At 38.4% G+C, this 15,045-nt stretch overlaps 1 protein-coding gene across 11 annotated transcripts in view; it reads right to left on the minus strand.

Annotated features, from left to right (window-relative positions):
- Positions 1–15,045, minus strand: part of AGAP1 (ArfGAP with GTPase domain, ankyrin repeat and PH domain 1) — a 694,641-nt gene that overhangs the window by 432,856 nt on the left and 246,740 nt on the right. For 6 of the 11 annotated variants that reach the window (XM_043505743.1, XM_043505746.1, XM_043505744.1 and 3 more), the window contains one exon: positions 14,462–14,473. The exons of the other annotated variants lie outside the window; for them this stretch is intronic. In XM_043505743.1, the coding sequence (XP_043361678.1) occupies positions 14,462–14,473 (12 nt within the window). The remainder of the gene's footprint in view (positions 1–14,461; positions 14,474–15,045) is intronic. 11 annotated transcript variants of the gene reach the window in all.

A 15,045-nucleotide genomic window follows, 5' to 3' on the forward strand; every position in this document is an offset into this window, starting at 1 on the left:
CCGCCTCGAATACCTCCAGCCTGTATGGCAGCTGCAGGTTGCAGCTCTCCCAGATAAGAGAGTGTTGTGGGCCCAGACTCGACTGGCCCCTTGTAGGGACAGGAGTCAATGAGACCCTAGTCAGCAGAGCTGAACTCACATAGCTTCACATGGGTCTCAAGGCAGCGGACTCTGTCTGTGCCAGTCTGAACGTAAGGGAGTGGCCCCTTTTCAGGTCTCTTCTTATGGTCCACTGGGGATTCAGAATGATGGTGCCCGGTAACAGGAACAAAAAAAGGGGGGGACGGGGGGAGTACCCCCAAATTAAACTTATATAAAAAGCTACACTATACTAACTATTAACTACTATTATTATCTAACTATATACACAAAGTTCAAAGACTGCTAAGAGAGATGCTTGCCGAAGCAAGAGATATGAGTGTTCCGGCTAACTGTCACAGGCGGTAAGAAGGAACTGATGCTGGTGGGTTGGCAGGGCCCTATATCCAATGCCATGAAGGCGCAACATCTGTCAGGTACTGCTAGGGGCAAAACCTTCTGGCTACCATGCAAGCGGCGTGTGCACACCTAATTGGAATGGACATAAGCAATCACTTGAAGAAGAAAATATTCTGCCAAGCCTAATCATAGTGTGGTCATCCCAACTGAGTAGCGATAGTAAATGCTTCAAGGCCATTCCATATCACCCTGAACTCTTACTGGTTGATACTGTGACTATTCTCCTCTTTAAGAAGTACTTTGCTCTGTTTCCACCAACAGAAGCAACCCACTAAGCTAATATTCTGTCTGGCTAAGCTATTGTGCGATATCTCAGGAACCTATTGATTTGGGATACCTTTTGCCACAAATGTTGCCGTTAACTTCTGGTGACTCCTTTGCAACAGAAACCAATGTCTCAGGTAAAAGATCACTTGCACAGGAGTGGACCAATTCGTGTCTCATCTGTTTCTGACAAATCTGATTGAACACATGGTGGCTGCTGATGCATTTAGTATCAACAAAGCCATTTCAAAGTTTCTCCTCAATGATAAGTCCATACTACTGGAAACCCATTGTTAGGAAATGTGGAGCTTTCTGCAGAGAAAAATACTGCATACTCCCCAAACCCACCATTATATTTGACATCTTGCTGGGAGTCTTACCAAGAGTCCAGGTACTGAATAGGCTTAGATCTTGTCTACAGTAGACTTGGCTAAAATTTTCCCATTGGTGGTAACAGTGACCATGGCTATCCTGTCTGGAACAGCACTCCCACAATAGCTAATGTCAGTGGAACTGAACTGGTGATAGCATCAGTGAGGAATTTGACAAAAAAGCCTAAACTATGCACAACTTTACACTCCCAGAGGCAGTCCATATACATCAGGCATTACATACATTATAGCACCAAGGCAGAAGCTTGTCTTGCTCCTACCATAGATGTACTGGTTACGTGCTTAGTGGACATATAAGAGGACTTAGTGTCAGTATAAGGGGCCAAATTGAGATCTCTGGATAACTAGAGGTGTAAACCAGCATAGTCCCACTGACTTCAATAAAGGAACATAATTTTATATCATCTGAAAATCTGGCCTCTATTCACTTAAATTTAAAAATATCTGCAATTGTCCATGATCTGTTCAATGATGTTTAATCTCCCTACTTAATACCTGACATAAAAGCAAACACTAAACTACACAAAGGTACCCGATATTGTTCTCTAGCTGCTTCTGCTCTGATGGATCAAAAAATGAAGCATTAATTGGTATCTTCCTGATCTCACTTCTATTCTCCTGTGAACCTTATTGTTTAGCTCTAACAAAGAGAAAAGGTGTTCATATTTAAAATATTAAATGTATATTTCATATCACACCTAAAATATTATAATTTCTATGACATTTACACAGATGTGTGTTTAAAAATCAGTGTCTCTCCTATCATGATGCACAAGAAACCTGCATGTGACAGTGATATCTAACTAGTGAACAACATAGGTTTGAGATGTTCAGTACTCTTCAGGGTTCAACCTGGCATGACTAAATAATATTTACCACCCTCTAAGGGGTATAAATTACAAGGCAGTAAACACCTGAGCACTGTGTACACTAGGGAGCACACCTGTACCATTGCAAGAATATGTGTACTAAGTGTTCTAATATAGACAGGGCTTTAAAGAAGTCACACAAATGAGGATCATTCTTGTCAGTTGCCAGCTTGTGCAGATCAAGGAGTGACTGGTTCACATTCTTTTCCAGGAGCAGAGCACACTCCATTGCTGTCAACCCATTCTCCCAATCATCACGATCTGGTTTTTTGATGTCCTGTAAAAAGATACTAACTAGCACTGTGAATTAACACATTTTCTTCCGCCAAGTATTTTCAGTTTTGCAAATTTAAAATGGGGGGGGGCACTTTTTCATTGCTGTAAGAAGCATATGCCCCAAACCCTGGAAACTGCTGCAACAATGATGACAATTTCCTGCCGTATCCTGGACAACCTTACTCAACTAAGTTTAATATCTTTGGGGTCCATTGTATTAAAAATGCAATTGTTTGTGTGTTATTGTGAGATTGTAACTAGCTTCTCGAGGTGGAGGTGGTATGCTAATGTAATTCCTCTAGTAATCAGCCCTTTTGAAAACACTCCCAGGACCTCAAACTGGATTCTTTAGGGACCAGCGACAAATAAGGGATTTTTGGACAAAGAGCTGGTTTTAAACAGGCTCAGAACTTTTTTTCTGATCCAGCAAATAGACAGGTCCTCCATTCCACGGAGGGCTCAATCTTTAGGGAAGGCCTGGAAGGACGAACACCAATCAGAGCCCTTCTGGAGACTGCGGGAATGGGGTAGATGTCCTCTGGTAAGCTTATTCACACAAGTAGATTCTTTTACAGTTTTCAGTACATTTTCACTGTAGTGCTTTTACCTTATGCTTGCTTAGAAAAAAACTGTATAACAACTTAAAACTTTTGGAAATGACTATTATTCTCTACAGAGAAAGCAAGCAGGCCTGTACAGACAGATTGTCTTTCGCTGGGAATAACAATGAAGGCAGGGAACTGTTCAGCCTGGGAATATCCTGGTCAGGAGGGGGAGAGGCACGGGTCTTCACTCCAGAAAGACACAGGCTGGGAAGACAGAAGCCTGACTCAGAGCCCTTGCTTGGTCAGAGCAGTTGTCCTGAACTGTGACATCTACATGCAGACTCTACATACTTTAAAAGTAAATATATTTTCTCAATGATGCATGTAATGCCTATTAACATGAATGAAGGCTGAATCTCTTTGACACTGTTTCTTTTTTTTGTTGGTCGGTTTGTTTGTCTAACAAGAAAGCTATCTGAACCTCCAGGAACTAACTTACCCTGAGGCCCTCCTAAATCTCCCACCTTCACAGTGTTGTCATAGCTCATGTAGACTGACCACTGACTTTTTAACAATGTCATCTGCACTAGCACAGTTATATGACAGGATGAGAAAAATGCCAGCAAGCATTCTTTACTAACACTTCCCTTGCTGCAAGTACTGGAAGAGCTGCAATAGTGGGACATTTTCAGAGAAAGCCTAGTGCAGTAGCAACCCAACTCAACCCCATGCTACAGCCAAATGCTCATAACCACATGCCTTCCTTTTTCAGGCTGAATTTAAAACTCATTTAACAGTTAAAATAAAAAAGTGGATGTAAACCACAGCTAGACAGCTTCCATTCCTCAGAGATTTTTCCAGCCCTGCTTTCAACAACCCTCACTGAAATGGATTGTCTGCTGCTGATCCTAGTTTGCCTCCTTTCCATGAAGACCAATTACTTCTCTTGTATCACTGCAAATTTACATGAGAATGCTGAATCCTGAAACTGAAGTTTAGGTTGAAACAATTAAATGGCATTCTTCCTGCACTGTTGTTTTACTTTTGTTCCTTATTTTCAGTACCTTTTCCTAACACCATTTCCTCTTAGTTTTATTTAATTGAGATTGCACAATACCATCACATTTGCTCAAGCTTCTTTAGACTATAATTTTGCTTTGATTAGCAAGCTAACAAAGATTTTTGAGGCTATCAAGTAAATCATGATTTTCCTCTGTGCTAAAATGGGTTAAGTGAAAACGAGTAATTGTTTAGTGGGATCTTTAAAAGGACTTAAAGTTTAATAACTCAAGTATCCTATTACAAGTTTTAAAATATCCCACAAATATTTTACCTGTTTTTTTCCGTATCTTTCTGACTCGTTGTTCTGCTTAATCTACACAAAACTCCAAATACAAACTGTTCTCAAATAAAAATTTTGAGCATGGTACAAGATAAAGATTAATATAAAATTTAAAATGGTTTCCTCTGCTTATCCTCATAATTTATAAATTATATTCCTCTCCCCACATATTTTGTTCCTTTCCCATCCCCCAATTAGTAGAGAAACACTGCATCTAAATTACAACCTACAGGGAATTTTTCCCCCCATAACATAGTTAGCAGCTACCTAAACCACTTAAATTCTTCAACCTATTTTATAACAAGACAATCAGTACCTGACTACACCTCTCACTATTAGAATATGAATTTTTAATAATCTCCATCAACAACCTACTTCTAAAAACATTTTCATCGTTATTTTCTAGGACCAGGTATTAGGTGCTTTACACAAAACATGGGAGAGAAATTCATTTCCTGAAGATCTTATAACCTAAATGATACCTTCCCTAGAGGAGCTAGGATAAAACACACCAGCATCTGGAAGGGACATGAAGGGACAGGCATTCCAGATTATGTGATAATATATTTATTCAGTTTTGGCGGACACAGCTTCCATTTTTCATGTTATTTATTTGTAATGAAGCACATTTAGTGATGCTTAGTTTTACCTAGAAGAAATAATTCTTGTTAGGTGCAGGCATTAAGTGGGAGATTTTCTAATGCACGAACAGGAGTCAGACACTTAATTACCATCTGTGCCTTTGAAAGTCTCCCCCTAATTCTGAATTGCAGTCTATTTAAGATGTATTTTATCAATACACCATTGTCCAAAATATTCAAAATAGCGATCCACCTTGTCAGGCAGGACACAATATACTGAAGTGTATACTTTACAAAGCTGCTCAAACTCATGTTTAAGTTCTAAAAGATCAAATACACAACAATGCTTTCTGAAGAAGAGGAGCTCTGAAAAGTATTTCCACAACTGAACGTACTTCTGCCCTTTTAATTTTTTATTCCCCAATGAAAAAACAAAACAAAACAAAAAACTTATTTTCCAAAAAGCATTTCCTAAAATCCAAACCAGGACAGATGTTCAATGTTTCATCTTACATAACATTCGCTCATTTCACCAAACATTAACACATGTTCTGAAGGTTATTTAGGGAACACACAACAATCTCTCACTGACACCAGCTCTCTAAAGTTTCTTTAGGTCAGATAAACCGCCCAAGCTTTCAGCATAATTTCACAGAGTTTAGCAAATGTACACAGCCCAGATTGGATACCAAGACTATCTAATACATAACTCCCCAAAGCTTCTGTACAGTACAGTAGATACCCTTTCATCGCAATATTACACTGCAGCTAATACCCTTGAAGTTAAAGTTAGACTGATCTAGCAGCAATTAACCTGTAAACTAATCAAACAAAAGAACTGCAATAGAACTAAAGGAAGCCTGGGATAACAGTTATGCATTTTCGTGCGACACAAAAACAGGTTCTCCTCTCAGTTTTGAACCAAGATTGTTTAAAAATGTACAGTAATTGTGACAGAGCACGCTACCATGTAACTGGAAGTTAAAAACTATACATGTAATGTTCACCTTTATTTTATACATCTACTAAACATCTTCCACGTCCATACCAAACACTGCTGAGAGATAATGCAGAGAAAAGAAAACACCTGAAAGCCCATAGATAACGTTTTCAAAAACAGGGGCCTAGTATTAGAAATCTAAGTGACCTATTTTCTTAAGTGGAAAGCACCCAGAAGCTCCAGTGAAATGAAAAGAAGGTACTATGTTAAGAAAACAGTCTATTAGGTAGTTAACTTTAAGTAGTGACAATTTAAGATCTAGGTCCACTAAATTAGGAACTCTCTCCAACCAATGGAAGTATTTTAGTCACCCATTTTATTTTCTTGGCTTAAAGATAATTTCCAGGAAGATAAGCTGCAAAAGCTACTTTTTTCTTTCACATGAAATCATATATCTGGCAGAGTTTTGAAAGTTCTTCCTAAAATATCCTTTTGCCATTGTTCCTAGAAATTTAAGGGGAAAATGGTATACCGCACAGACTATGAAATCAGAATCCTTTGAATTCCTGTTACATACATTTTACTGGAGGAAGGTGAAAAGCTATTTGCTACTCATGACTGATAGAAGCTGGGACACACAGATATAGTTTATTAATATGTAACACAGTAAGATTTAAGCTAGAATCTGAATAAAGGCCCCACTGAGGTGGGCACTGTACTCAAATAATCAAGATGTCCTTGTCCCAAAGAGCTCACAATCTTCTTGGTGACCTCTCTGGTACAGAGAGTCTCTGCTGAAATAAAACCTATTCTCTCCTCCTCACAATTCTGCTTGGTTTTTCCTCTTGTGAACTGCCTACTATGGGCATCAGGGGCAAGGCTGGTCCTGCACTCCAGCCCTCGTTTCCCGTGCACAGGCTCACCTAGGCATCTGCATACTTGGGGAAAAAGTAAACAGGTGGCTGAGTCAGAATGGCTGGAATTCTGGGTGTGAAGGGATTGTGCACCTTATCCAAAAGGCCCTCTCTGTCTAGGAAGCTCTGCTCTCCCACTTCCTCTGAAAACAGGGATTCTTCTGAGTCCAACCAACCACTCCCTCCCCTCACACCTCCAAAGGCCAGGCAGAAAGTGCCTGCCATGCTTGGCAGTGTGGGAGGCCAACAGAAAAAGCATCTACAGCACCTTCTTAGTATCAACCACAATGGAGATCAGCTAATGATATATGATGCAAAGAAGACTTAAGGGCCTGCAAGAAGTTGATGTTTCACATACATTTGTGACTAGATCCCAAAAAGGAGCAATGGATTAATTAGATGGATAAAAATTAGTGAATATCAAATCTAACAGAAGTTGGGGAAAATTCCATTGTATTATTGGTCAAGGGAAATTGAACTTAGGTTTAAGATGGTTAACAAGGAAGGTATTTTTAAAAGGTCAACTTGTGGTTTTTAAAATGAATCCAAAAGCCAAATATATAAAACAAAGTGAGGAACTCCCTTTTTCCACCAATAGGTTATCAAGTGACTCCTAGCTCACTAACACTCACAGAAAGTCAATCAGTGCTTTGTTGGCAGGATTTATCTTTACCACTAGCAGCAGATTTACTTGTAATCTTAGCTATAAATCTGAGTTGACTGAAATTGTTATCTATGTTGGAATCTTTAAAGGAACCTATGATATTTAGGCCCTCAAATTTCACACACCTGAATGCAACGGTCTATGTATACTTAGGGCACTGCCTCAGCTCAGGGGACTGGACTAGATGACCTCTCTAGGTGCCTTCCAGCCCTACATTTCTATGATTCTGTGATATTCCACTGCAAAAGCAGCATATGTTGATCCTGCACCTAATCAGCCACTCCATCAGCAGCAACTAGGCCCGACTAGACATTTTCTTCTTTTTTCTGCTGCTGTGAAGAGAAAAAAGTAGAGAGGAAGAACAATTTCATGCAACTCCACTTAGCTTCCCTCTAAATCTATTTATAAGAGCTCTTCAGTTGCCTGAGGACAAAAACTCAATCCTTTCATACAGCCTCAGAACACCAGCTGGATGGTCTGCAAGGCTAGTGGAAACATTCCAACTCACTTCAAATAACTTTGGCTTCTTTCAGTTGTTACACAGCTTTCTTTTAGTAGGTGGGATATTCTGTACACCCTACAGGGACATTGGTCAACTTAATTTTACTATTCTACATTAATATACAACTAGAATCCCTCTCATCAACTCTCACTTATCACTGAAATACGTTTTTAGTAGGTAAACACCCCAAGATGTTTGGAAGATCTTTGTAAATTTAGTGTGGCAGCATGTATTTAGAGCATGGTCACAGACTCCCCCAATAGCAGCTTCCCAGAAAAGCCATTACGGATAAGCAATCTCCAAAACTGAAGCAAATCTTAAAAAATCTTGAGCTTATTAGAAACCAAACATCTGTGCAAGGCATCTCGGAGGGCTGGGGGGAGAGGAGGGTTGAGGGTATTGTGTACTGTGTGGAAGAAAAAAAATCATTGTTTTTTTATATGGCTGGCTTTTTTATATGATGATTGCTGGCAAAAGGAGAGTCAGACAGTGTGATGCAAAATTGACTGTTTTTAAAGAAAACACTGAAATTATTTTTAACTTTCTTCATATTGACAGCATCGTTTATCTTTCTTAAGTGCCCCAATCACCATTTGTAAAAAGTTGACCTCAATTATCCAGAGAGCTCTTCCTCACATCCCAACTTTTCACATTGAATGCACCTGTGCATCACCTAAACAATTTCAGTGGAGCACAATGGTATCAAGAAAGGTACTACATGCTAGTAGAACAAAAGATAGCTTCAGCCCACTCAAAAGGGACATGGAACAAGAGTAGAGCCCTAATACTTAAGTATTTATCTATGTGAAGTTCAAATTGGATAAAGTTCATTTGCCCAATCATATCAGATTACATTCTAACACATTTCAGGAAGAAAATCCTATCATTTTAGCATTTGGAATTCTATTTTCATTTTTTTAGGCACTGCACAGCTGAGTTAGTTTCCATGGTTTAGAAGTCCATGAATTTTTATTTGATCATCAATTATGGAATTTTCAGCAAGGCCTGGAGATTCTTTGAGGAGTTTCTGTTCAGAGGATAAAAAATTACCTTTATTATTTAGCATTCTTTATTTGCTCACATGTTGAAGGATTACTTACACTGTATAGTGCACAAAAAATGTAAACTTTGGGACAGGGCTTCTCCCTTCAACTCAGAATATAACGCTGGGCAGTGCATGATTGAAATCAGAAATTACATAGCAGATCTCCATGGGAAGCACCTTACACCTGGCCTGTCTGTGTGGACTTAATTGCAACATCTACCCCTCAGCATCTAAACCTGTATACTGTTTGTCTTTATTCTTTATAACATTGGGAGTACACAAATGCAAAAAGTATCTTTGTTCTAAATAGTTCCATCCCATATATGCATGTCAGGGGATAAAGACACATTATAATCCTTCCATAATGTAGGATAGGTAGAACCTGCTACAATTTCAAGTCCATCAGAACTGGAAATTATATTAAGGCACTACTGGGGTCCCAGTTGCAGAAATGGAAATTTGGGGTGACTGAAGCTTTTGGAGGAGAAAAACTAAAGTGTCAGGATAAGATGTTCTTTTCAAATCTTGTTACTTCCCCAAAACACTTCCCCAAAGCAAAATACATTAAACACAAAGTAAAAACTTTCAATTGACTAGAAAAACAGGAGAAGCTCAAACTCAGTCTATGTATTTATTCAACTATCAAGCATCGTAATGAGTTTGTGAACTGCCCAGCTGAACAAATCAAATAGAAGATCATCAAGATTGACAAATTGAGTATTTCTTAGATTTAAGTTTTCCAGTAAAAGATGTATTCAACTACTTTATTATGAGTTTATGACCAGATGAAAGGAATATTAGGGGAAAGTTAAACCACAAAAGTGACTGAAATTCTAAAAGAAAAATTTACTCCCACTCTTTCTTGCACAGAATTATCTCCTGTCAAAACAGTAAGGTATGTAAAAATAAACAGGCACTAGAGGTCATATCTTGGACAACACACAACAGAACAACAAAACTAAGTAAAATTCATATGACAGGCAAAAGCATCAATACATAAAAAAGCAACAATTTCACACTTCCTATGGCCAACCTGCACTAGAAAACCATTCTTTCCTGTACAAACTGTAGGTTACGTTTGTTTTAATAAGCTAGGTAACAAATTCACTTAAAGTTTATTGATAAGTATGCCAAAATGTTCATTCTACTATGTAACTAACAGCTAAAGATGATATCTCTTCTGTTGCTCATTTTATTTACTAATATATTTCTTTATTGTTTAAGCACACTCATTGCTGGGACATTGCAAATAATCTCCAAGGATTTAAAGGAATAGCCATTATTCAAGTTTACCACAAGCTGAAATCTACACTTTTTACCAAGTCTGGAGAAACCCTGAGGAAAGAGGAATAAAACCTGATACCATGTGACTCTTTTCTAGACAAGTGCCTGAAACCAAAGCAAATACACTAAGATGAAATACTTCAGTGATCTGTAAAAGGAGACAATTGTGGGAGGAAAAAAACGCTGGGAAGCTGAATAATCTGACATTGCATGCCTGTCCATCTTTGAAGACACTAGACAATAAGGAAAAATCCTTATCCTGGAAAATAAAAATGATGCCCCATTTAAAGGTTTCAGAGTAGGAGGTTATTTCTCTATAGTGTCACATTAAAGATTTAAGCAGGAGTAGAAGTGTAAAGGGTGGGGAACGGGTGTTGTGACACATTTTGATCCACACTACAGCCCCCATCCTGTAAACTGTCCCACGTATGGGCAGTCCTGTGCTCATACAGAGCCCTGTTGACCTCATCAGGTATTTACCTAAATGAATCAGTTGCAAGAATGGGTGCTATGTTTGTTCACTTCAAATCAGGGAAGAGGAGGGTTTTTATTGCTTTTATGGACTTTTTTTTTCACTCATTAAAAACATTTGAAACACTTGAGTTTTAAATATAGTTTAATATTTTGTGCATATTTCCTTAATTTAAGTACTGAAGTGTGGCCCTCAGGGTCCTGTACTAATACTGCTGTGTATAATCTCATACAATTAAAGCAGAGCAGGAGCTGCTTGAGGATATCAGAGGTTCAGAGAGAGGAAAAGAACAATAACCTCCAATCTCTGTGATTAAGTAAGGATGATTTTTGTAATGTCTGCATATTGGTAATTTTAAGTATCAGCATATATTATAAGAATTTACTATCTTAAATATCTTTACATAAGTATGTGCATCTTTAAATATACAACAGCTTTTGAAGTTGTCATTGTGTTTGTGTTCTAATCTTGAATTTCTTTTATTTTTTTTTTTTTTGGTAGCCAGCCATAACCTGGTGCTATCTTTCATCCTGTCTCTAATCCCTCCAGCAGGAGACCTGCTTCCCTCTCAGCACCAGCTCTTACACTTTCCTGTGTCCCAAAGAAAGGGAACCAGTTAACAGTTCCTTATTACTTCCTTTCCCTCCTCCAATCTGTAGAAAATACCCTGGGCAGACCGAGCAGCTCACATTCTTTGTTTACCTTCCCTCAGCTGCCTGCTTTACCCTCCCACACAGCCCACAGTTTACTGTGTGTACTGGGTTCCTCCCCATGCTGACAGCTCCTTCCCGGATAGGAGAAGTATTTTATCATGCTTTCAATTTAACTTGCTTGAAGCTTCAAAAGGAGGCTGAAACAGAAAACCTCTCTAAATTGCCATGACACAAGTAAGGAGATTGGATTTTATTCTTGTATGTGACACCTTGGTTAAGTCATATATCTGCTCCATGCCTCTGTTTCTCTTTCTATAAAATGAGAACAGTACCAGCCTCACACCAGTGTTTCAAGGCTTAATTCATTCATGTTTGCAAAACATTTTAAAATTCTCAAATGGAAGGGGACCTAGACCTGCATAGTACCATGCAGGAATGCACCACACAAGAGCAGTATCAATAAAATCATGTGTGCAGAAAAACACCTTCCATGGAATTAGCTTTTAACTAGTTCAAATATGGGATGTCTACATTGCAATCAGAAGCCCATGGCTGGCCCATGCCAGCTGGCTTGGGCTAAGGGGCTGTTTAATTGCAGTGTAGATATTTGGGATCGCGCTGGAATCCAGGCCCTAGGATGACTGCAAGGTGGAAGGGTCCCAGAGCTTGGCTAGAGCTTAAACAGCCCCTTAGCCGGAGCCCTGCAAACCTGAGTGAGCTGGCATGGACCAGCCAGGGTTTTTAAATGAAGTGTAAACATACCCACAGATAATCCTTAGAGGACAAGTTTGGCGACGGAGAACAGTTTCCAGTTCACCCCTCTCAAGAAACCAGAACTACTCTTTAAATGTAGATGTGAAGATGACAGTTTGAATGTGACATATTCACAGCTCAACTACATGTCTTGCACTTGCACAATAAAAGTTGCTGATTGGTGGCTGTTTTTCTAATCGTTCCTTGTTTTACTATGAGAAGGCAGACAACTTCAATAGGTCTTCTATATTTAATCAGCTCCCTTTTTTTCTACATCAGCGTGATGTAACTGCAAATCTCAGACATTACTCTGGCCTTCAAGGTTGTTTCAGACATCTATTTTCTCTTAAGTCAGACACCAAAATACCTCCATAATGAAAATGCTTGTCCCGTTGGGTATGCATATATGCATAGTGGGAGGTTGGTATAATGAATTAAAGCCTGCTGTACAAGTATTATTTCTTGGATTGTTACTGAAGGAAATAAATCAGCTTTCAATGTATAATTTTCACTTAGAATTAAAAATCCAAAGCGTTGCCAGGTAAGTGACAAGAAAGGCGTTTTTTGCACCATATGCTGATGTAGTTCAAGTGTATTTTTGGGTGGAAGAAACACTTAGGGTCAAAGAAAGTGGAAAGAAAACAGACATTGCCCATACTGATGGTTAAATGCTAACTAGAAACAACTGCTGGCATGGTGAGAAACACTGGAAAACCATAGAGTAGGTCTGGCACTTAGCTGACCCATGCCAGAAGGTGAGGGTTATTGTAGTGGCAGCAACTTGGGAGGCAAATGATAAAGGGAACAAAGGTAGTGGGGGCTGCATCTAGCGCCTTTTATATCCCAAGCACATTACAGGTAGATACTGGTAGTACAGCTGCTGAGTAAACTAGCATGGCACCCAGCATGCGCTCACCAACAGCTCACAAATAGCACTGACATAAGAACCTGTTTTATTTTGAGAAATAGCACTGGCTGCAACATCTTGGATATGTTCTATCTTTTGTCCAACTGAAAGAGCCCATATTCTTTTTCAGTCATCAGCAAGGGGCAAAGACAACACCTCACATTAGCATCCAATCTGAAGATTACTGCTAACAATTCAGCCGAAACCCTTACGCTATTACGCACAGAACTTGAAACTAAATCCCAATGTGGAACTTGGAGCAACAAGCTCCTTTCCTTGCTTAAATTCAGTCAAACTGCCCGTATGGACCCAGATTGATAGGGTATGTTTTCACGCGAGAATATTAACTATATATATATATAGTTTATATATAAACATGAGCGGATAAACTATCACTGTCACAAATTATGTGGGGCTAGAGCTATTTCCAAACATGATGTTTACTAATGACAGGTTGTCGGCGTTAATTAAATTCCTAAGTACTGATTTCATCACACTGCCTAACCCTATCACTTGCAAGGTGAATTATGGCTTTTAATTGTTCCAATTTTACCTGTTAATGAAAATGCATGGTGCCATTAGTAAGGCCTGTCGGCTACATTTATCTGCAAAGAAATGATCTGACTCTGCTTTGGTGACCTAATCCTGTCCATGAAAACAGCCTGAATGTCATTTTCAAGTACAGTACAGTAAATAACTATCCCTAAAGATAAAGAGGACAGATGGGAATACGCTCAGAACAGAGCAACAAATCACAGAATCAAGAAAAACAAAATATTCCAGGTTTGAATGCCATTAAAAAACTACAGAACAGAAACAAGTTTGTCTCCTGAAAGAACTAATCAAATATTTATTACCTTCTGTTCATGAGAGTAATAAATAAATAAATAAAAATCAGTGGAGATACTAATTATGCTTTTTTCATTGTGAGGCTCTCTCAGTTTCGGGACTTACCCACCATTTATCTTTGTTTGTTTCTCATTATTGATAGCCACTTGAAGCAGCAGTACTAGGCAGTGACTTTCCAACACCTTTCAAACATTTCAGTAGAGGATTTCTGAGCATTCATGTACAAATCCAACTGCTGCTCCTTTTGCAATGGTCCTCAAACGTCACCTCTATCAATAGTAGTAGAGAAGCAACCTAAGTCCCTTTCATGTGAAGTAATAAAATCTAGAAAATTTTTGCATCACTATTGCATTTTCCCATGAAAATGGCTGACTCCACAGTGAAGCCTCACACAGTTTTTTAACTACAAAGACTAGTTAAAACCTCAAGAATACTATGCTCTAACATTCTGAACTGTATAACCTCCAACAACAAGCATTAATTTGAAACAGGTATTACAGTAGACACATGAAGCTACATATGACTACTGCTAAAAAGACATCTACAGAAAGGGACAAGACAGAGAGAGATGTGCTTAAAACTTAAGAAAATCAAAAGAAAAACAAATTTAGATGATACACAAAACAAGGGGAAAACACTACAGTACAAAAGCGGTGTCTCCTCCCTCTTCAAAACAAGACAAGCACTGCCATGAAGAGAATGAATAGTTACCTGCATCCATATCTGCAAAGAATGGAACAGCCAGTAAGGAAAAGAAGGAACCAGAAATTCAGTGTCTCAGAGTTGGATTTAAAGTTCATAAGGAGAATAAATAAAAATCAAGAAAATATTTTTAGTGAAAAATATACCTCAATTATGTGCTACGATGATATACATGGTCTCAAATGGTAGAAGTGACTAAGCTTAAATTAAAATAACAAATACAATGAAAGTTTTGAACTACATATTAAACTGTAGCATAAAACTAGAATTAAAAAAAACAAAACAAAAAAAACTGTTCTCCAGGCCCAAAAATTAGTGTTCTAAAAAATAATGGAACAAATTCATAACACAGAAGTTTTATTTGAAAATCTTTACTGTCTTTGGTACAAGAAACTGAAGGGCTCAATCCTGTATACATCCAATACCAAGGGTAGTAGTTATTGCCTTCAGCAGCCAAATTGGAATTAATGAAAGTAGTTATAGTAGTAAGCATTACACTGGGTAGTGAGTGAAATTTATGAAACTAAGATTAAGAACATTTCCCATACGGACAAATACTTCATGGGAAAGCATTCAAAAATGATAAGATACTA

This window comes from Dermochelys coriacea, chromosome 11 (genome assembly GCF_009764565.3).
Source record: "Dermochelys coriacea isolate rDerCor1 chromosome 11, rDerCor1.pri.v4, whole genome shotgun sequence".
In the NCBI taxonomy this organism is placed as follows: domain Eukaryota; kingdom Metazoa; phylum Chordata; order Testudines; family Dermochelyidae; genus Dermochelys; species Dermochelys coriacea.